General features: G+C 43.6%; 3 protein-coding genes across 3 annotated transcripts; all 3 read right to left on the bottom strand.

Moving 5' to 3' along the window:
- Nucleotides 1-726: 726 nt before the first annotated feature.
- Nucleotides 727-1,301, bottom strand: MYCFIDRAFT_101769 (uncharacterized protein; the record flags this gene model as incomplete). The annotated part of the gene is made up of 2 exons (XM_007932843.1): nt 727-833; nt 890-1,301. Coding segments are annotated over 2 exons (519 nt in total), but the record flags the coding sequence as incomplete, so codon positions are not given.
- Nucleotides 1,302-3,563: 2,262 nt separating this feature from the next.
- On the bottom strand, nt 3,564-4,703 carry MYCFIDRAFT_47369 (uncharacterized protein; the record flags this gene model as incomplete). Its single annotated transcript, XM_007932375.1, has 1 exon — nt 3,564-4,703. The coding sequence occupies one exon, from the start codon at nt 4,701-4,703 to the stop codon at nt 3,564-3,566; it is 1,140 nt and encodes a 379-aa protein (XP_007930566.1).
- A 618-nt stretch (nt 4,704-5,321) lies between these two features.
- On the bottom strand, nt 5,322-5,951 carry MYCFIDRAFT_100958 (uncharacterized protein; the record flags this gene model as incomplete). The annotated part of the gene is made up of 3 exons (XM_007932842.1): nt 5,322-5,394; nt 5,444-5,525; nt 5,576-5,951. Coding segments are annotated over 3 exons (531 nt in total), but the record flags the coding sequence as incomplete, so codon positions are not given.
- Nucleotides 5,952-22,820: the final 16,869 nt, after the last annotated feature.

Raw genomic sequence — 22,820 nt, 5'->3', positions numbered from 1 at the left:
TTCTTTCTAGGCTCGCCTTTTAACTATACTCCGAGGTCGTAGCAGTGCTTCGTAATAATAGTTGTGTTATCTAATAATGGGTCGGTATAGTATAGTTTTAGTGTTGTTAGTCGCTAGTTTGTTTTAATCGGACGCGTCGCGGGACTTATTTTAGCGATAGCGAGGTAGCGCCTCGTCGTATCACGAAAATATTAGTACTAGCGGAATCGTCACGTCGCAGCGGTTCAACTGATGTGTGTTTCTGTGTGGTATAGAATATATTGTTGCGGAAGTTTTTTTTTTCGTGTCTCCGAGGGATCAAGAAGTGCTCCTTTGCTCCTCACTGCATTGTTGAACTTTGTGGCTGCTACCCTGATGGCTTTCGCGGCATTCTCTGTTTGGGCATGCCGGCGCCAAGAATGTTGTACAGTCGAAGTTTCCAACAATCTAGACTATGATACGCAATCACCACAACATTACACTTGGATCTCTTGATATATGCGTATGCAAGTCATGATGCTAGATATTGCATGATGCGGGCTGAGGAGCAAGATCTTCCAAGTCCCGAGGAATATGCCTTCAGCTTCACGAAGAAAGCGTTAAGACCAGCTATGGACTACCATCTCATCATCCACACGTTCCGGCCCGCAAGCACGTTGCATTGAGAAGCTTGCCCGTAATGGGGTCTTTCAGCTCATACACATCTCTCAGAGTGCCCGCTCCCAATGACAACCCTTCCGGCAGAACCTCGGGATTCGCGGCCTCGATCTGTAGCACCATAGCACCAAGGCTCATCAGGTTTGTCTCCTGGTCAGGCTTGGTCCATCCCAGCTCGTATGGAAGTCTTTCCTTTTCTGAGCGCCATCGTCAGTCGACGCACGTCTACATGGATTCTACCCCCTGAACTCACCGAACAAAGATTTGACATAACTGACAGGAGCATCTCCCGTGCTCGGATTCCCCATTGTCGACAAGTAAAGGGCCGTCTCGCCAGTACTGAGCACCAACTGACGAGCTCCGTAAATGAACTTGTCCGGATTCAACGCCCTCTGGACCTTGATCCTGTTATAGCGTGCCAAAGACGCATTTTGGATAGTCGCTACAGTCTGCCCTTGAAAGTACGCCAGAACCTGGTTCCACTTGTCTTGCTGGAAAGAATGGTCGTTACCAGTCTCATAGATGTCTTGACGAGACAAGCTGCCGTCGTGCTCGATAGGAAAATTATGCTGGTCAAGCTGGTCTAGGTCGAAACTCGTGGCGAGAGGATTCGGGTTGGCTTGGATTCCTAATCCTCCAATGGCGATGGTGAAATCTGTTCCGACGTTCAAGCCGTCTTTCAGTCCTTGGTTCAGGATCTCAAGAGACATGCCTTTGCCATCACGAGGGAGAAATCCTGCCTGCTGTTAGAAAGTGTTCAATTTGCCTCGAGTGGACACTTGCCATGATTTGCAAGGGAATTGAGACCAGGGCATGGTGACCGGACTGTTCAAGGTCAGTTACTTGTTGAGACTACAAGTGACGATGTTGGAGTTACCATCGTTTGAACCTGGTGCTTGGTATGCATGGCCTGCAGGCACCGCTGCTGCCCATGCCAGCGGAGCAAACAGGAGGACTTGGACGGATATCATACTGATGACTGACTGGGCAAAACAGCACGTGAAGATGATCCAAAGGACTAATACACCGCATCTCAATGGTTGCGAACATTTTGCAAACACATATACTGTGGCTTCGAGACCTGTTTGGGATTTTGCCGCGGCTGTCTAGAGCATTTCAAGCCACTGACCACATCTTGGTCGAGACAAGCTTGCTAAAGACAGCAGGTGAGAAGAGTGGATACGCAGCGACACTCAAATCACAGATGAAGTGGCTTCTCGCTACTGCATACGCCAGCGACTAGACTGTCGATCACACTGCTAAAACTTTAGAAGCAAAAGGGCGATCGCACTGATAGTGCTTCTACAGTACACCCGCAAGCCTGCTGGTCACAGCCCGTGTACCGCATCAACTCACACACCTCCCTCCATCGACCTACGTTAAATTCGCATCGATCGTGGTTTGGGTGACCCGGACACGTCCTTTTAACACTGGCCACTATCACGCACAGCGCAGTGGATTACTTACGTAATACTGCCTTGCCAGCTGTTCAATATGGCTTCGTTGATTGCCTATGTTCTGCTATTCTATGGTCTAAAATACAGTGTGAAGATCCTTCTCCTGCCAAGACGTTACGTGCTATCATGTGACGGACCTGACGCGTCACAGCCACCAGCTTTGCTAGCATCCTGATTGCTGCATATACATAGTTTCTCCGCGCTATTATTGCATCTCATATTAGGAACTAGTTACTCGAAAATTCGCAGACACGCCACTTACTCTGTTGACTGGTAGGAATAGCCATAGTCGATCGCAAGGCATGAATCACCACAGACGGGATCGTCTTTCTGTTTGACACAGTGTGAAGTTTTGCCGAAGACATGTATGCATCCAAACGATCCGTCATGTTGGCATTTCTGGAGAGCTCCGCAACTGCATTGACCTCCAGGATTATTTGCTGAAACCGTTAATGCGAGGGCGAGAGTAGCAGCGATGGCGAGTGTAGACCGCATGGTGTTCTTGCTGTGTCGATGTTGATTGTACTGTTGTTGTGTCGATGTTGATTGTACTGTTGTTGTAGAGCTTAGGTCGTGTTCCGCACTGTATGTCGAAAGCCAGCGATCGCAAGTATTATATATTCGTATCTCGCATCCTGGAAACCAAGGCTCCAGTCTCGATGTAACCGGAGGTGGCCAGCTCACGAAGTATGTAGCAGTTGGTAATTAAAAGCTTGTACTAAAATGGACCTCCTTTTAATAGACTTCTATCCTTACAGGGTATTCTAGAGCCAACTCCAACTCCAACTACCGACCGACCTCTAATAAGTTCTTCGCTAAACAGGCCATTTTTGAACACTTGGCTTCCAACAAGAAAATGTAGGCAACAAGCGGAACAAAAGTCCTGCCCAATAATGTATGCCAATGTTTCTTTCCTCCCTGTATCGTGCAAATATTCAACGAATATAGTTATAGAACTAACGTTGCTCCTCCGTAAGTTAAGATGCTTGGCCGATCCCTTGTGGCAATAGACGTCTGCATTTCGCTACACTTTTGACGAACGCTCCAACATCGCTCCAAAGCCCCGCCAAGCGCCTGTATAGGCCTAGTCCCCGTTCCTTCCGTAGCACTCCGACTGGCTGCTTAGCTAGGCTAAACCGCTTTCATCTGCCAGGCTTCCTATTTGGGCCTTGCTCCAGAGCTGGAGCGGTCGCTCTAAGGGCCTGTGCTGAAGCATATACCACTAGCCCATTCCACCAATTAGAAGGCTTGGAGCGGTATTGGGGCGGTCGTCAATGCGAATATAAGCAAGGCAAAGTGGCCGTCGGTCGTCGTCTACGAGAAACCTGAGTTGTTTTTTGAGGTGGAAATTCTTATACGAGATGGATGAAGAAGTCAAACGTTTGCATTTGTCGGAGCGGCCCCCCCCCCTTTTCATGCTCGTCAATCATCACTTGCGCGAGGGATCCTGTAAGTAGAATACAACCTCTTCTACTCGAACTCCACATAGACCAAAGGCGTCGTGTATCCCGCGACATCACCCTTCTCAGCTTCATCGTTCTTCGTATAAGTCACATAAATCCCATTCCTCTTCTCGCCATACGTCAAGCTCGGATGCGCTTGCACGGAATATGCTCCCAGCAAATGGTTTCCTCGTGGACCGGTGTAAAACATCTGAGGTTGCAACCAAGGACCCTGCGGCTCGGGGGCTGTGGTGATGTACATTTCCGCGCCGGGAAAGGGATCGCCTCCAATCCAGACATAGCACTGCCAATGCTCATTGAAGTAGTACGTACCCTGTCCACCAGCACAGGCGTTGGGAATGTTGATCCCTTCCTGCGCGATGGAAGGGATATTCTTCGTCCAGCTGCCATTGACCCAGTATTCGTACGCGTTCCGGTTCTCGATCTCATGGACGGGTACGCGAGCCAAAGATGTGATGTGCTTTTCGCGGCCGTAGAGGTATGCGATGCCATTTCTGATCACATTCCCGAATGAGCCGTGTGCGATCTCACCAGGTTTCCAGAATTGTTCGTCTACGGCTGTGACCTTGGGTAGGTCGTGGTGGGAGTGGAACGTGGAGGGATGGTAGTCAGTCCTGTAGAGAATCGTGGCGGGATGCTCGGTTTTGACGCTCAAGTCATGTCCGATGTGCGCTTGCCTGACCCAAGTATAGGCTTTGATCTTGCCGTCTGGAGGTTCTTCAGTCACCAAGGGCGGAGAATCCGGCCACAACGCAATTCTTGTCCCGTCATTCTTGTTCCCAGCCGGTGCCTCGCAGATATGCGGCATATTGTGGAAGAAAGATTGTGCCTCTTGATTCTTGCCATACTGGCGTAGAACAACACTTTTGAGTGGATCGCCACGGGCTGGTTGAAGGTCAGGTCCGCCATCTTTGCTGTAGTCTGACCATGACGCCGTGCTTGAGATGATTGGGAACATGCGAACACTGCCGTCGGAGTTGCACAGCTGTGTGTCTCGATATGTCCAGAAAACGCGATTGCCGAAGCGTACAGAGCCTCCTGAGTCCCGATTCAAGCCTGGATCACCGACCAAGCCTAGGAGTCGAGGCTCGCCCTTGATTCTAGGAATGACAGGTTGTCCAGGTTTGCTGTTTGACTGGGGATTCATGGGCATCTGAGTTGACTGTGCCTGTGACTGGCTGAGTTGCGCCTGCGCTAGACCATTAGGGCCCTGGTCTGGGTGCGCATCCTGAGGCTTGTTCTGAGTTCCTCTGGCATCGTGAGGGCCAGAGTCCTCGAGTCCTAAAGCGAAGTCAGGATCGTGATCATGATCACAATAGGGACTCACAGACCGTCCGTGAATTCATTGAACTTCTGCTTCAATTTGTCCATGTTGGTAGATTCCGTCTTTATGCTCGCGGAGATCGAGGATCAGCTTTGTCAGCTATTATTGCTGTTCTGGTTGTAGAAACAAGATGATGAAAGATAAATGCAGACCGCGGCATTGGCAAGAGTTGCGTGTCATACGTCACCGGTGGGGCCAGCTTGGTGTGGCGCGCTTGCTGTAGAGGTATTCTAGCCTACCACAAGAAGTCAGCCCAGCAAGTTCTACCAACCACGACATCGAATAATGAGTGTTCTAATGTGTGGATTCAAAGTACAATGCAAACGAATCTGATCTCTGTATGCTCAGATATCACACGCCAGCCAACGCCACGCCAAGGTCAAGACTGGAAATACTCATCAACCCACGAAAGTAGTCTCAAGCTCGAACAGCTCACTACAACTCTTCCAGTCGCCATGAAGTCGCGCCATCCTCGACGACGAGCTGATGGACGTGGAATGTGATGTTCTCGTACCTGTTATCGGTCAGCGGGATCACTACATCCAAGCATGGAGATCACTCACATGGTTCTTGCGGCAGCTCTAGCTTTGGCATGCCACGGACCGCTTCCGCCTGCTCGAGCATCTTCACGACTGCGCCATAGACCTACCAATAACTGTCAGCAGGAGTTGAGAGCGGTATGGCAGAGAACTCACAGGTGGCAAGATTCCGGCGCTCTTCATCGCAGGTTCCGAACCAATACTTCAACAGTCCTCCGCTCGCGCAAGCCTCTTCGTGAGACTTCTTGTCCAGCAGTCCGAGCCTATCACGGTCGACACCTGGCTGGAGAGTCGAGCGGAAGATGACGGTGTAGAAGGCACGCTTCTGCCATTGATACCCAGTCTGCACGCACAGGTGTCGCAACAAGGCAAACACGTCGGGCCAATTGAAGGATTCGAGATACGGCGCTGTAGCATAGTCTCCACGAATTGGTTCAAGGGCGCCGAGGGCGAAAGCGAAGAGCTTGTATGGCGTTTCCAGGGCTTGCAAGTCGAGCTGATTTACGAAATCCGAATACGGAGAGCTGACCAGATGTGTAGCATCAAGCTTGAGCGACGCCGATAGAAGGAGGCCTGTGGAGATACTTGGCTTTTCAGCTTCGGATTCGATATTGTCGAGTGGTGAGAGCTGCGATCTGGCTTCTGCACGCGCAGTGCGTTGCATTTCGAGTAAAGGCGCTGGATCGGGGTTGCGAAAGATTTTGCGGTGAGCACTGGTTGTTGGGATTGGATCCGCTGGCGCCGCCATAGAGCTGCCAACAAGGAACCCCAGGATCGATGTTGATGCTTCAATGCTGTTCAATGCCTCGCCGAGAGCCGCTTTGATCGTGTAGTTGAAAGAGTCTGCTATTCTCACCAGTGGCACGTGGTCGAAGTACGTGGGGAGTCACACATGCCTGCGGTGAAGAATGTTATAAAGGCACAGGAGTGAGTGAGGGTAAAGCTCGTGCTCAATAACGCAAAAGCACGCCATTCTAGCAAGTATCCGTGTTGGCCTGAGATGAAGAAGCCACCACCACAAGGCTTGAAGCTTGGCGGTAGAGGCTCGAAATGCTGCGCTCTGCCAATTGGCAATCACCGCTCGTCTACGGGGTACCGATTTGGCCACCAAAGGCGATCACGTCGTCCGCGTCCGGCGTCCGCGCAAGAAGTGCTGGGCATTTGGCCTGCCGCTCGTCTCGCCACGTGAACGTGAACGCTGATGGGGGTCACTGGAAAGGGCGGGGCGGGGCGGGGCGGGGCGGGGCGGGGCGGAGAGGCCAGCCTACTCTTCGCTGTCCGGAGCATACGGACGTGTGGGCAACCTCAGGCATTGTAGAAGAGATCTCAAAAGCTCAATGGAAAGATGAAAGTTGTCAGCACAATGCCAAGCCTTGCCAAAAATAGAACTGGTTCGCTTGGCAAAAGCGAAAAGCTGTCGGTGGTCTCTTCGTCTCTTCATCAACAACAACCCTCCGCTCGCATCGTGACATCGAAACGCCAATCGTTATGCGTCCGCCGGTCTCATGGTCTCGAAATCCTTCCACCCTTCCAACGACTTCACACACGCCTCGTGCCACCTGAAAGCAAATGGTCAGTCAGCCAACGTCGGGAACCGACTCACTCCGAGAGAGCATGGAACTCACATTGGCATTCCTCCCATATACAGAAAATACTCTTTCTTCTTGCCCGGCACATTGGCTCCCATATACCAACTATTCGTTTCCACCGCCAAGGTGTCGACACGGGCTCCAGGATAGCACGACCAAGCCCAGACTCCTCCAGTTCTCTTTCCTGCTTCTAGTACTGTGGCCGAGAAACCTTGCTCTCGAAGGAGATGGAGGAGGTAGCAGCCTCTAAATCCTGCACCTACTACTACTACGTTACGTTCGAGGATGTTGGCTGTTGCTGGCATGGTATCGAGGTCATTCCAGTTTGGTACCTAGTGGACTCTGGAGAGCTTGGCTCCTCCACAACTTAAGGAAGACGGATCCCAAGCGTCCTACTCGAAAGACTACTACAAATTCCAGGTACCTGACAGGACCTGCTGACTTCCTGCTACCTCGTCGACGTATAAAGGACCTCTCTCGCAGTCCATCGTAACGAGACTCCACGAAGATGCCATTATTCTAGAGAAAAGCAAGTCGCTTGTGGCATTTCAAGTCGCAATTGAGTAAAGGCTAGTCGATTGCGGAGCCTTTCATACCCTTTTCAAATCCTCTTTTGTTAATAATAGTCGATAGTAGATTGTTACGGTTACTCGCGATAGATCGTTAGGTAACTTCTTATTACGTGCAAGCCGAGGCTTCTTTAGAGAGGCTAATATAAGCGGGAGGTAGAGACAGAATAATTAGTATAAAGGTAATTCCAATTAGTAAGTAGGTAATATAAGTTAAACGCCTCGAGCTATAAGGGCATTCCGGCGTTCCTAAATATAAAGGAGATATCTTGTCTATAGTCGTAAGCGACGTAAGCGACGCTATCGCTCTCGACCGCTCCTATCGCTCCTAGTAAGATAGAGCGATAGCTTAGCCTACTAGTCTTAGCGTCGCTCTAAGATTATATAAGGACTCTAACTAATTAGATCCGTAATACTATCCCCCTCCTTAAGCGGAATAGTCTCTTATTCCGGAACTTTCTAATTCTAACTTCTTTATTATACTAAAGTTATCGAAGGACTTGTCTTCTCGCTAGCGTAAGAAGAATATTGCAAATAATATCCTCGCCGACTATCTCGAAATACCGACCCGCTACTTTTATTACAAATAGGCTAGTAAATCCTATAAGGTCGATCTTCGTTCTAGTCGCTACTCCGAGTACGCCCTATACGGCTAGTCCTATAATATATAAGTTACTTATATAGAGTATAAAAAAATCCGGAAGGCGCGTCTAAAGATAGCTAAAGATCTTAAGGCAGCCGAAGAGAAGGAGGACCTTCTTACGCGGAGACTCTTCGAGTACTACGTAAAGGTCCGCCGCTTACGCAAGTCGCTACGTATAAAGGAAAATCGGGAGATATAAGCTCTTAAGGTAGAGGAAGCCTCTATTTAATAGGTAGAGGAGCTCGAAAGAGAGCTAGGCTCTTCGCCTATAGAGCCGATATTATTCTCGTTGCCTACTAACGAGCCGTTTCCCCTAGATAGCCGATTATAGATATCGCCTTATAACTAGAGTCGTCTAGATAGGACATCCTAGCCTATCTCTAAAATTCCTAGTAGGAGTGCCGAGAATCTAGTATCCTAAAGGTATATATTTTTAGTATTTCCTATCTATTTTATCTTCTAGCTAGTTAGTCTAGTAGTAATAGTATAATTCTTAGCTATAAAAGATATAGTTGCTAGGTACGCTATTAGAGTCCCCGCTCCTCGAGCTATACTACCCTAGGTCGTTAAGGACTCTAAGGCGCTATAATCGATAGGGTCTAAGAGGTCGTAGGTTTAATTCCTATACTAGTTATTTCCCTTTTGTCTAGTTTTAATATTTTTTAATTATCTGCTAACAGTTCTATAGGTTTTCTTTTAGTTCCTAAGTGTTTTCTAAATATAGGTATCCTTTCTATTTAATAAGGTATTTCTAACCTTGCTAGTCTAGGATTTTCTCGACTTTAAACTTATTTTCTTCCTTAGGTTAGAAGTGAAATGTTTCTTAATACGGTATTTCGGCGTCTATAGGTTCTAATATAGAGATATAGAATACTAGGTAGATTTTTGCGTCGTCCGGTAGTTTAAGTCGGTAATTAACTAGTCCTTTAGGCTTATTAATCAAAAATAGCCCGACTTTAACGTAGTCTAGTTTCTTAGTCGATCTCCGGGTTTTTAGATTCTTTATTAGGAGGTAGACCTTATCCCCCTTTTTTAGCTAAGGTGCTATTTTTCGTTTAGCATTATACGGTCCCGTAATCTTTTCTTAAGACTCGGCAATTGCCCTTTGCAATTGTTTATATACCTGCTTTAAGTCTTCTAAAGCGACTATCGCTTTATCCGTATATAGATACTATAAATACTATTCCCCGAATAGCTACGGATATTTCCTAAAATTAGCGAAGAATAGTATCTCTTTCGTAGTCTTAGATTATTAGTTGTTTAGTGCAAGTTGTGCTATAGGCAATAGCGATGCCTAATTGTTTTGTATATAATTAACGTAGTGCCGTAAGTATATCTCTAAGGCCTAATTCTTGATTTCCGTTTAGCCGTCTATCTATAGATAGTATACCGTTAATAGCTTGTGCTTAATTCTAAGTGTCGCTATAAGCGTCTTCTAGTAGTTTAACGTAAAGAGCTTGTCTCTATCCGTAATATAGGTCCTTAGGAATCCGTAGTATCGTATAAGTCTATCTAGTACGAGGTATCCGAGTTGCTCTACCGTACTTGCTTCGTTAGTAGGAATAAAGTATATATATTTCGTAAGCCTATCGACTATAACAAGTATTATATCGTAGCTATATCCTATAACCGGATCTTTAGACTTCGGTAGTTTCGTAATAAAGTCTATTATAACTTCGTCCTATAGTTTATCTAGTAGCGTCCTAAATTAGATATATCTATACTTAGCGTGTCTATTAGCCTTGTTACGCTAATATTGTAGACATTTCTTAATATATTCTAGAACTCGTTGTCGTATATATAGGAATCCGTAGACCCCGTAGTAGTTCGGGTTGGTTTAGTTTGGTTTACTAAGCCGAAACTCTGGTTTGGTTTGGGTTGGTTTGCTAAGCAACTATATAAGTAGCTAGTTCGAACTATATAATTTATCGGTTTTTAAGAAGTGTACGAATGTATACGTAGCTTTAAGCAAGCCCTTTGTAAGACTTAGCAGTATAGCCGGCAGCGTAGCCGGCATTTTTAGTCCTTATTACTTATAGAATTTTCGAATCCTACTTTAGCTACGTAGTTGTATGAAGGTACTTATATAACCTCAAATCTATAGACAATCAGCTAAGGGCACTAACCAATCAAAAGTATATATATATATATAAGGCATTATAGTTTAGTTCGGAAACTGTACTCCTTAGGTATAAATTTTATCCTTTCGTTTACGGTTCAATTCCCTAACTACTTAGCAGAATATCTTTATCTAGATCTAGGCAGAACTCATCGATTTCCCTAGAAGTCCTCCTCCTTAAGAAGTTTATACACTTTCCTACCGAACTATTCGACAATATTAAGTACTAGGATAGCTCCTCCCTCGGTATCGGTATAGTATATAAAAGAGCTATAAGGCAGCTCTACAGAACGTTCTACTAGTTACTCGCTATACTAAGGCCGAATGCTAGTTCGTTCCTTAGAACTCTTAGTTATTTAGGAGATATAAAGGGTAGGGCAGGTAGTAACTTCGTATTGTATAAGGAGGTAGAGGCTACTATAGAAGAGGCCTTTAACCTATAGAAGATAGTAAAAGATATAGAGGCAGCTACAGGTCTAGGTACCTAGTTGAATTTCTAGTAGGTAGAGTATAAGGATATTTAGAGGGAGTATTAGGTAGAGTTGCGAAGGCAGGTATATAATATGCTCTAGAAAACAGGGATAGTGCCTATAACTATAACTATTAGGCTCTTCAACCTTCCTTATTTTTCCCTGTTTTCTTTTTATAAAAATCTAAACTAATACAAATTAACCGGAATGTCTATCTTCTTTTAGTTCTTTAAAAAACCTAGTAGCGTAGCTAGTAGCGTAGCCGGTAGCGTAGCCGGCAGCGTAGCCGGCCTTTTTACTCCTTAGTACTAACGGGATTTTAGGAGACTTCTATTCCGTACGGCTAATAAAGTATACTATACTATATATATATACTTAGAGAGTATTTAGAGCGCGGTATATAGCGCCGTATAATAGCGGCTTATTTCGTATATAGAAAAGCTTGCAGATAACACTACGAACATCCTTTCTACTAGAACATCTATCCTACCTAGTACCGTCTCGAATATAGACATTCTAGCCTTTTAGAATCTAATCGAGTACTTTAAAATCCTTGTCTATAATCGTTATACGCTTCGCGTAGATAGCTATAAGGTTGACCGCTAAAATAGTATTAGTATAGTCCGAAAAGAGGTAGAAGAGAAATATATATTCGAAGATACGAACTAGGTAGGCTTCTATAGCCTCTTAAAGGGCGCCTATCGCGGAGGCTTAGAAGCGAAGGTCCGTTCTATAATCCTAGGCAATTTCGCGAATAAGTCGTTAGAAAGGAGCTTTGCGGATTAGGAGCTTAGAACTCTTCTAATACTGCCGAATCTAACGGAGGGCTACGGCTAAAGAAGGATTAGTAAAAAGATAGTAAGAATGCCGGCTACGCTACCGGCTACGCTACCGGCTATACTGCCGGCTATAAATAGGACTTACTTCCTAGGCGCTATCGACGCTTCGTACGATTGCTACTAGTAGTAGAAGCGCTAGTTATCGTCTTACGTAGAGCCTTGCCCGCCGTTGTCTTACGCGGAGCCTTGCTCGCGACGCCCTTTCTAGTACCGGAGCTAGCGGTAGTAGTAGCAGCCCTCTTACGTTAATATACTGTACTCGTTCTACTATTTCCGGTCTTATTGCGACCCGTAGAAGCACTAGGTCCCTTCTTGCGAGGCGTCGTAACTTGGTTAAGTAGACTCGCTATTATAAAAGTCGTCGAATTAAGGAAAAAAATGCGTTACGAAGGTGTACGAAGGCGCGCGCGGAGCGAGGGTATTACGGAGGTAGTAGATATAGAGCGTAGAGGTATAGGTATCGATACGAAGGTTGAATATAGCGGTAGTATCGCGGTATCGCTAGGCAATAGAGTAAGCTTCGCGCAAGCCTATATTATAGTAACGTTAGAGCAAGGAAAGAAGGCAGGTACGGCTAAAAAAGGTAGGCACGGCTGAAAAAGGCAGGCACGGCTAAAAAAGGCAGGTACGGGAGACTTTGAAATATAGCCGGCATATATAGCCGGCATAGTAATAGGCGAAAGCCTCCTTTTAATAAATAGCCGGCGTAATAATAGTATCTTACTATAGTATAGATATTCTTTAGTAATGCCTTTACTAGCTATAGTAATCTTATAAGTAACCTAGGCCTATTGCTAGTAAATATAAGAAATATTAGGTAGGCTATACTAAATAAGCTAGTTATTTAGCAGGAAAAGGCCTACTACCGTCTCTATATGCCGGCTACGAGTGCCGGCTATCGCTCTAAATTCAACTCCGCCCTATCTCGGAGGCTAAGGTACCGAGCGGAAACCCTATAGCTTATATTTACTCGGTTGTCGCGGAGCGCTTATAGGTAAGGTATTAGAAAAGAGTATAAAAAGTACGAGAAGAGTATCCTAGGATATAGGTCGTAAGTGAATAAGAGTAGTACGCCTAGTTATTTATATAGTACGTTACTCTATACGACTAAGAGCCTATATTATCTTATACTTCGCTTATAAGACCTCGACTCTACTAGTATACTATCGATCTCTTCCTCGGTCGCTAATACGCTATCTTAATTCTTCTTCGAGTTGCCGGACTTAGTACGCATCTGTAGCTATATAATAGCGCTACGTATTATAGAGAATTTCTCGTTCTAGCGAAGCGGAAGGCACCTAGAACAACTCGAGGAGCTTGCGACGAGAGTTGTAGAAGGTGTCTAGAGCGAGTGCGAAATAACAGTTAGAATTCTGCCTTAGGTTTGCTAGGCGAGGGTTCAATTGTTAAAAGGGCGCTCTCTAACAAATTGCGAAGCGGGCTCTAATTAGTAGAAAAGAAAGACAGATTACGTATTAAGCCGCTAATTAGCAGAAATTAAAAAACTACTATTACGTGCTTACTATTCTGCCTACGACACTGCGATACTGCGACGAGACAATGTGCGATAGTAACACAATGCTAGAGCGACAGTATATATAGCGGCGATAGTATATATCGCAGCGATAGAGTGTATAGCAGCGACGGACTATATAGCGGCGACAAAGCAGCACCTTAGGGCTATAAGACATCGCAATTTCGCACTCTTCGCTAGACCTTATAAGCAAGTTTACTAGCTCTAAGAATATCCTTGTTAAAGTTTCTCTCTCGTAGGCTTGCTATCTGCCTCGTAGTATAGAGGATCAAAGTGCTAATACTAAAGAATCTCTTTGTAGTTAGGATGCTAGGGCTCCTTAGGACCTTTGTGTTTTAGGTCTAAATAGAGACGTATTATAAACATTCTATCGCCCTTTCGCTTACTACCCGCTAGGTCGCGATATACGAAGAAACTAATCTAAATATAGCTCGTCTCTATAATAGCCGGGTAAATATAGAGCGCTAGGTTTCTACTTCGTACCTTAGATTTAGGGACGGCGCGGAGATAAAATTAGAAATATAGCCGGCACCTATAGCCGGTAAAAGGATGCGAAAATAGGCCTCCTCCTAGGTTAATCTAACGACTAAATACAATTTCCAACTAATCCGCTATAAACCGACGCCGAATTTTAGCTAGAAGCTATATATCTTTATTTTAAAGAGTAACCCGCTTCGTATAGATAGCAAAGAGGTTTAAAAGCTTAAGCTCGGTTACGAGAAATGCCTCCGTAGCTTCCTAAAGAGCACTAATCGCCTTAGCCGTAAATCGTATACTAGACCGAAAATCTAATATAATTTCTCGGACGAGTCGCTAGAAGGGAGTCTTAGGGATTAAAAGCTCGGTCCCTCTTTTGTTTTAGAAAAGCCGGATCTAGCGAAGGGTAATAGTACTTAGTTTAAAGCGCCGCTTCTTTGTCGTCGAGTCCTACCTTGTTCCCTTTCTTTTAATAGAAAGATAACTTTTCTTCGCGATAGTCTTCGTCCGCCTACTCTTTTTAGCCTTCTCCTATCTACCTATAGCCTTCTTATTTTTCGGTACTGTTTTCCGAGGAACCCCCTTCCTTCGTATATACTATAGAGAGCCTTACTCTTCCGATATCTCGTTCTCGCTACAGTCTCCCTATACTTAGCTTGCTTTACCCTTACCCTTTAGCCTCTAAAGATATTTATCTACGCGTTTAGGCGACGAGGGTATATCGGTAGGACCTAGAAAATTAATAAGTATATAATCGTAAGGAGACATTAATGCTTCTTACCTTCTAGAACAAATAGTCTTCTATTAAACCGCCTTATTAGGTTATCGTTAGATTCGAATAAAGGATAGTAGCTTAAGGAAGGGGAGGTAGCCGGCTTAGGAAGGCCCGAAGAGCCGAATCCTTAAGGCATATTTGTCTTTAAGAATATAGGGAAAGGGAAGAAGGAGAGAAAGAGCGAATAGAGAATTAGAAATAGTCCGTAGGTAAGCGGGGTCGGTTGCTATAGTAACTAGTCTGTTTAGGTCCTAGGAATTCGAAATACATTTCGGACATATACCGGCTATATACGCCGGCTATATTACCTTATACGTAAACGCTTCGTCTCCTTAAAGCTACTCTAAGCCTATATACGTTTCCGCTTCTCGACCCGGTATCGCCTTCTACCTCCGCCCTCCTCCTCTTCGTTATCGCTAATTAGGGTTTCGCTTAGACTAAATTTCGTATTCTCTTCGCGCTCCTAGGTTTCTTCGATCTTAAGGTTTTCTAATTCCTCGATTAACTCCTTTAGTATAATCTTTAGTAACCTACCTTAGCGATTCTAGTAGAGGAGATAGTATCGGAATACTATAATAGATTCGAAGGTAGTAGGCGAGTATATTCGATTAAAGCGGCCCTAGTAACGAGCGATACTAAAAGACCTTTTATAGCCTATACCTACGCTCGGGATAGCGAGGACGTCCCGAGCGACCGACGCTATCGTTAGAAACTTAGGCTCTAACCGCTGCTATATAGCGAGAATATCGTCTCCGAATTCGTCTAGAAGACCGGTAAGATCTAGAGATTATTAGCCCTCTTTCCGAGCCTACGGGTTTATACTTACTCGCGCGCTAATAGAGATCGAACTCTTCTTTATTTACTTTAGTAGTTACTTCCTCTTCTGCCTCTACTTCCTACCTACGAAACAGGTATAATATCGGAGCCTTCTAAACCTTCTTTTTCTTTATAGGAGCTACATTTAGACTAGTTTCTTTCCGACGCTCGTAGAACATCTTTTCTAGAACAGTCTAGTAATACTTCGGCTATACCTCGTCTGCCTTCTATTCCGGCCTCTACTAGTATATATCCTTTTCTACCGGGTTAAGTAAGTACGCAACGCTATAGATATCCCCGAACGAGTTAAAGGTAGTACTATAATATTTATATAACTTAGTATAGGAGGTGTCTATAGCTTTCGTTATAGCTACTTTCTAGGGAACGCTCTTCTTAGCTAGCTTAGCTACGGTTTCCTCGAGCTCGTTAAAGAGCTAGTTATAGTACGTAAAGACAAGGTAGATCGTCGGTCCTCGGGTTCTTCTAATCGTAGTAGTAACCTTCGCGTAATGCTTACTAATATCGACGAGATACTCTACTTAGCGCTATTCGGCGGCGGTAAGGCCGAGCTACTTAATACCCTCGGAACTCTAATAGATCTCGAGAGCGGTACGTAAAGTACATCCCCTCGTAACTTATATATAGAAAGTCGAATCGAACTAGATCTTAACGTCTTAGGTAAAACGGAGTAGGCGCTAAGGAGGCCGCTTTTGCTATCGCTTATTCTATGCGATATTCTAGGCATCGGTTTTAGGGCGCTCGATTAGGTTCTTTTAAATAGCCTCGAATCGGTTATATCTCTATAAGCTCGAGTTCGTATATATTACTAGACGACGAAGCTAGAGAAAAAGAGTTAGAACTATACTAGGTTGCCGGCTATAGGTACCGGCTACGGACAAAAGTTATACCTTATATAAAACGAGAGCGAGGCTCTCTACCTTATCCCGTTTTATTACTGCAACAAGTTTCTCGACTTTCGACTTTGCTTTATCCTTATTTAGGATCTTCTATTAGTCGTCGTTTAATAGTGCAATTTTAAGCGTCTTAAAGAGGGCTCGGATCGCGATTTGAACTATATAAGCGAGGTAGGGAAACTTCTATAGGGATACAACTAGCAACGACGTCGGCTCCGATTCGTTAGGGCTAGGGCTATTAATAGGCTCCTCTTTATCGTTATTATCGTACGTATTGTCGTACGTATCCGGAATCGTAGCGAGCTTAATATTCGGAAGATTAAGCTAGATTATAGACCTTATAATCTCCTCTACGTACTCGACCCTATTAATACAATTAGTAATTTCAAAGACATATGCGAGTAAATTGTATATACAACGCCTTATATAATGTTCGATTATTACTAGCGTTGTCCGTAGTAATCGAGATTAGTTTCGTTATTACGCTAACCCTATCTATTACCGTATAGACAAGCTTCGCTATATCCTTACTAGTATAGGAACCTAGAATTTTAGGGAATCCGATTATAAGTTCCTAGAGTTTCTAATCCGAATTGATAAAGTATAGCATAATCGAGAGGAAGGAGGCTCTTATAGTCCGGCTTAACTAGCTATCGATAGCAATAGCTACTTAGCGAGTATTACGGAGGATCTCCCGAATGTCGTCTAACGTAGCCTCTTTGTTCTTTTCGAATATAATACGCTAGGTTATCGCGCCGAGAAATAGGGGAGGGTAGTTTGTAAGATATAGGTATGTCTTCTATATAGACTCCCTTTCGTAGAAGTCTTCCGGAAGACCGTTTGTAGCTAGCATTTCGTTTGCTAGTTGCTTAAAGTCTTCGGGGGAGAAATCGGTAGCCTTTAATCCTAGAGCTTCCTTAAGCGTAGCCTATAATAATTAGCTAGACCTCTACGGTTAATTCAAGTAGCCGGAATCTATAGCCGGAATCTATAGCCGGCAGCTATAGCCGGTAGCTATAGCCGGCAGCTGTAGCCGGCATTTTAGAAGACGTACCTCTTTCTAGAACGCTATATCTATATTAACTCTCCTCTCTCCTTAAGATTCCCGATACCGTTTAGAATAGAGATAGTTCGTAGGCGATAAGTTCCTATCCCCTAGTTTCGGGTGTTTTAAGATTAAACCGTAGAAGTTGTAGACAATTACTAGTTAACCTTTAAGTCGAGAAGTCGTATAACGGTATAATACCCCCTCTATAAAGAACTTCTAGAATATATCCGTTCGCTCCTTACTCCCCTATCGCATCGAGTACTTCCGGAGTTTACACTCCTTCGAACGTAAGTATAAAGGGAACTATATCTTATAGACCTATTAATTAAACTACTCTATATACTCGGGTTTCTAAAGATACGCCTAGCTAGCCTTTTCGAAGATTTCCGGGTTAATACTCGATGTTCTTATATCTCCGAACAACCTTCTACTTAGACTCCGTAAAGGTAAGGACTAGGTAGTAGTACCCTATAATAAATTCCTACTACTAGGATTCGGAGAGGATAAATCTAGCCCTAATCGTCGTCTAGAACTCGATAGGCTCGAAGGTAAGTATACGACCTCCTCTCGACGTTGTCGCAATCTCGCTCGTATACTAGACTGTTTCGACTATCGTCTCGTTATTACCCTTCCTAGTATAGCGCCTAGTATATGTACAATGTCGGTCGGTATGTTTTAAGGTTTCGTACGGTAAAGTAAGGACTTAGGAGTAGTAGATATGTACTAGTAGCTATAGGGAAACACCCTTTCTTTTATAGCATCGTATCGTTAGGAATAGCTAGGTAGTAAATAGCTAGCTACCTTTTTTTTTGTTTCCTAGCTACCTAACTACTAGATTTTTTTTCCTAGCTACCCTAGCTAGCCTAACTACTAGAATTTCTTTCCTAGCTACCCTAACTACCTGAATTTTGCCTTCTATACGGCGGCTCTCTCCTACTAACGGAACCGAGCTACTATACCTAACGAATCTAAGCTCGTTTTTAGTCTTAATCTATCCTTTTTCGGTATAAGACACTCGATAAGCAAATGCTTAGGCCGAGTCTAACTACGAAACCTAAGACTAACTAATAGCTCTATTAACTAATCCTAATCCTCGAACTCCTTCCGCTTCTTAGTAAAGACCTTAAAGAGCGCTCGAGCTTCTTCGGGTACCTACGGAGTAGTCGAGATAAAGCCGTATCGCTAAAATAGGTAATCCTTCGGAGGCTTATATAGAGATTTAGAGAATTCTAACGCTAACCTATCCTACTAGCAGCTTAGATTCCGGATATAAGCCCTCTCTGCCTTAGTAAAGATTTTATATAGTAGTAGCACTCTACCTTTAAGAAACGCTTTCTATTTAACTGTTAGTATCTGCCGGCTACGAACGCCGGCTATATATGCCGAGTATAGAATAATTACCTATACCCCTTCCTCCTATAGTAATACTTCTGCCGTCCCTAGATACCTAGCCCCGATCGTATTAATCGTAAGCCACTTTGCCTTTATAGACGCAAAGGCTTCGCTCTAATACTAATAAAGAAACTTCTACTCTATATCGAGGATATAAAGACGACTAGTCTCGATTCTAATCCTTGCTAGCTTTTCGTAGTAGCTTTAACTATAATTTTCTAGATTAATAGGACTTATGCCTTAGCCCTTTACTAGTATCTCGTCTCTTTAACTATGCTCGATCTACTCCTAGCGCTTATCGTCTATAGCGTTAGGCCCTAAGACTGCACCTATTACTAGATCGACGTATAGTATCTCCTCGCTTTTTTTAGTTCCTTTATTCGTAGTATTAAGCTCTATCGCGGTATCCTAAACTCTAGCATTGTTGTTCTCGGCTATCTAAACATCTCCGTTACTATCGGTCGTATCGATAGAGGTAGCGGCTATAGGTCTAAATACTATTAGTTAACGTATTACAGAAAAATATACCGGCTATAGCTACCGGCTACGGCTGCCGGCTACGGCTGCCGGCTATAGCTGCTAGCTACGGCCGCTAGCTAGATTGACTTACGCTACTAGAACTTTACGCTCGAAAACTAGCCGTAATTCTTTCCTCCTCTTAGCCTTCTCTTAGGTTGTCTTCTTATTCTAACCTTTACTTTTTTCTATAGGCGCTAGCTATCGATAGAATGCCTTATTCCGCGCCTTTCTTCTCTTATCCTTAGCTCTTTTATCCTTATCTATCTTATCCTTTCTCTCGCGGTCTTATACGGAATTCTTCTTCGTAGAGTACTCCTCTTTAGTTTTGCGCTTTTTAGTTAGACGCTTAGGCAAAACAAACTCGCGGTCTTTAGTTCTATCTTCTGTTTAGCGCGCGGCGCGCTTCTCTCTTGCTATTATAAGGGAAAGGGGCGGGGGCGCAGCGTATAGTAGTTATTATCGGTATAGGTATAGAGGAAGAAGTTAAAAGTATAAGAATATCGCGAAGCCCTAATTGTTGCCGCCTACGTAACGTTATATAGGTAAGCTTTCGCAACTACGGCAACTATGCCCCGGCAATAGCAACTACGCCCTAGTAACGGCAACTACGCCCTAGCAACGGCAACTACGCCCTAGCAACGGTAATAAAGCGTAGTAAATACAACCTAGTAACTATTATAGCCGGGAATCGTAGCCGGCAGTCGAATAAGAGTGTCCTTGTAGCAAAACTACGCCCTAGCAATAGCAACTACGCCCTAGCAACGGCAAATACGCCCTAGTAACGGCAAAAGAGCGTAGTAAATGTAACAGAGTTACTATTATAGCCGGCAATCGTAGCCGGCAGTCGAATAAGAGTGTCCTTATAGTAAAACTAATACAGTCTCTAGTTCAAACTAGGAATCTATATAGTTCGAAAAAACTAAACCGGAACTAGGGAGCTAGTTCGCCGCTAAGAAACCAAACTATATACGTTTGGTAGTTCGGAAACCGAACCACTACGGGGTCTAGGAATCCGAAGCTTCGCGTAACTAGTTCTATTGTTTTCGAAACTCTAGGGTGTCTATTTTCTAGTCCGTCGTAGTATTATCGTATATACTCCGTAACTCGTTCCTTAGGTACTTAGTATTTCCTATATTCGATTAGGAACTGTTCTTCTATATCCTAAAGAACTTATATAGTATAGTTAAATTCTTTTATATTAGTACTAAGGCTTCCGTCTTAGTTTGCTTTTAATATCTGCTGCTATACTAGTTCGTAACCCTCTATATAGTCGCTACGGCGGCTTAGTACGTCGGCTCGTCCGTTCTCGCGTCCTAGGATATAGCGGATTTCGAACTTATACTATCCTAGTAGCTCCGACTAGCGGGCCTACCTTCGGGTTAGTACTTTAGTCGTAGTAAAGTAAGTTAGATTCTTATAATTAGAAAGAATCGTAAGACTTAGTACTCCCTCCGCGTATACTCGCTAGTATTATAGTAATGCAACTATTGCAAGTAGCTCCTTATTATAGATATCGTAGTTCTATTCCGCGGGTAATATCTTTCTCGAGTAATAGGCTACCGGGTATCGTTTCCCGTTATACTCCTATATAAGGTATACTCCTATAGCCCTATCCGACGCGTCTGTTTCTATCTAGACCGCCTTATTCCTATCGAATAATCGTAGCGTTAGCGCAGAAACGCATTGCTTCTTTAGCTACCTAAACGCTTCGTCTTCCTTCGTACTCTAGTTCTATTTCTTATCTTTCTTTATAAGCTCCGTAAGGGGTGCCGCTATCTTAGAGTAGCCCTCGATGAATTTCCTATTATAGTTAGCTAATCCTAGGAATAATTGTACGTCTTTAACGCATATAGGCGTTAGCTATTCCTATATTAACTTAGTTTTTTCTAGATTAATCCTAATTCCGGTAGTGCTAATAATAAATCCTAGGAACTTAACTTCCTTCTTATAGAATTCGCATTTCTTAGATATAGTCTTAAATCCTACTTAAGTAAATCGTTTAAAGACGTCCTATACTATTCGTATATAGTCCGCGAGAGCTCCCTTAGTATAGACTAAGATATCGTCTATATATACGATAACGTATATATCTAGGAGGTCTCGGAGGACTTCGTTTACAAGGTCTTAATATAACGCTAGGGCATTTGTAAGTCCTATAGGTGTAACTAAGAATTCGTAAAGCCTATATCTCGTTCGGAATACTATTATCTATTCGTATCTAGCTACTATACGTATTGCGTAAAACGTATCGCGTAGGTTAATCTTCGTATACTAGTCTAATCTAGTTAATCGGTCTTGTATTTCTTCGATGTTCGGTAGTAGGTACCGATTCTTAATCGTAATATCGTTAAGTCGTCTAAAATCGACTACTAGCCGTCCTTCGTCTAATCCGGCTTTCGGAACGAACATTACTAGTAAGGCTACCGAGGATATCGACTTCTATATCTAGCCTTTTTCTAATTTCTCTTTTAGCTACTTGTCTAGGGTTTTAAGCTCTTTCTTAGACATTGCGTATAAGGGTCCCTATAGAGGCTCTTTCCTAGGCTATAAGTATATCTTATAATCCTATAGTTAGTGTTTAGGTAAGGCTACCTTGCCTCTCTCCTCTTTAAAGAGTCGCTTCTACTTACTATACTCTTTAGGAATGTCTAGGTCCGAGATTCTAGTTTTATTCTTCGATAGCGTATAACTTCTATCCTTCCCGTAATTATTATTATAACCCTTCTAACCTAACGGTAGTATCGATCCGGGTTAAATACGGTTCTCCGTAATTCCTATCGACGTAAACGTCTTACGAGTCGCTCTACGCTTGTTAATCTTATCTATCTACGAACGCTACCGCTATATAGATTGAATGCCGATTATATAGTCGCATTCCTTAAATGTAAGTACTTCTCTTTTCTAGTCTACGGCTAGGTTATGCTTTCTTAACTAAGGTATACCTAATTAGACCCCGCAGTAGTTCGGGTTAGTTTAGTTTAGTTTGCTAAGCCGAAACTCTAGTTTAGTTTGGGTTGGTTTGCTAAGCAACTATATAAGTAGCTAGTTCGAACTATATAATTTATCGGTTTTTAAGAAGTATACGAATATATACGTAGCTTTAAGCAAGCCCTTTGTAAGACTTAGTAGTATAGCCGGCAGCGTAGCCGGCATTTTTAGTCCTTAGTACTTATAGAATTTTCGAATCCTACTTAGGCTACGTAGTTGTATAAAGGTACTTATATAACCTCAAATCTATAGACAATTAGCTAAGGGCACTAACTAATTAAAAGCACACATATATATATATAAGGCATTATAGTTCAGTTCGGAAACTGTACTCCTTAGGTATGAATTTCATCCTTTCGTTTACGGTTCAATTCCCTAACTGCTTAGTAAAATGTCTTTATCTAGATCTAGGTAGAACTCATCGATTTCCCTAGAAGTCCTCCTCCTTAAGAAGTTTATACACTTTCCTACCGAACTATTCGACAATATTAAGTACTAGGATAGCTTATCCCTCGGTATCGGCATAGTATATAAAAGAGCTATAAGGCAGCTCTATAGAACGTTCTACTAGTTACTCGCTATACTAAGGCCGAATGCTAGTTCGTTCCTTAGAACTCTTAGTTATTTAGGAGATATAAAGGGTAGGGCAGGTAGTAACTTCGTATTATATAAGGAGGTAGAGGCTACTATAGAAGAGGCCTTTAACCTG

This window comes from Pseudocercospora fijiensis (genome assembly GCF_000340215.1).
Source record: "Pseudocercospora fijiensis CIRAD86 unplaced genomic scaffold MYCFIscaffold_9, whole genome shotgun sequence".
In the NCBI taxonomy this organism is placed as follows: domain Eukaryota; kingdom Fungi; phylum Ascomycota; class Dothideomycetes; order Mycosphaerellales; family Mycosphaerellaceae; genus Pseudocercospora; species Pseudocercospora fijiensis.
The sequence above is the reverse complement of the archived record's forward strand: the minus strand, read 5'-3'. Positions and strand labels throughout refer to the sequence as shown.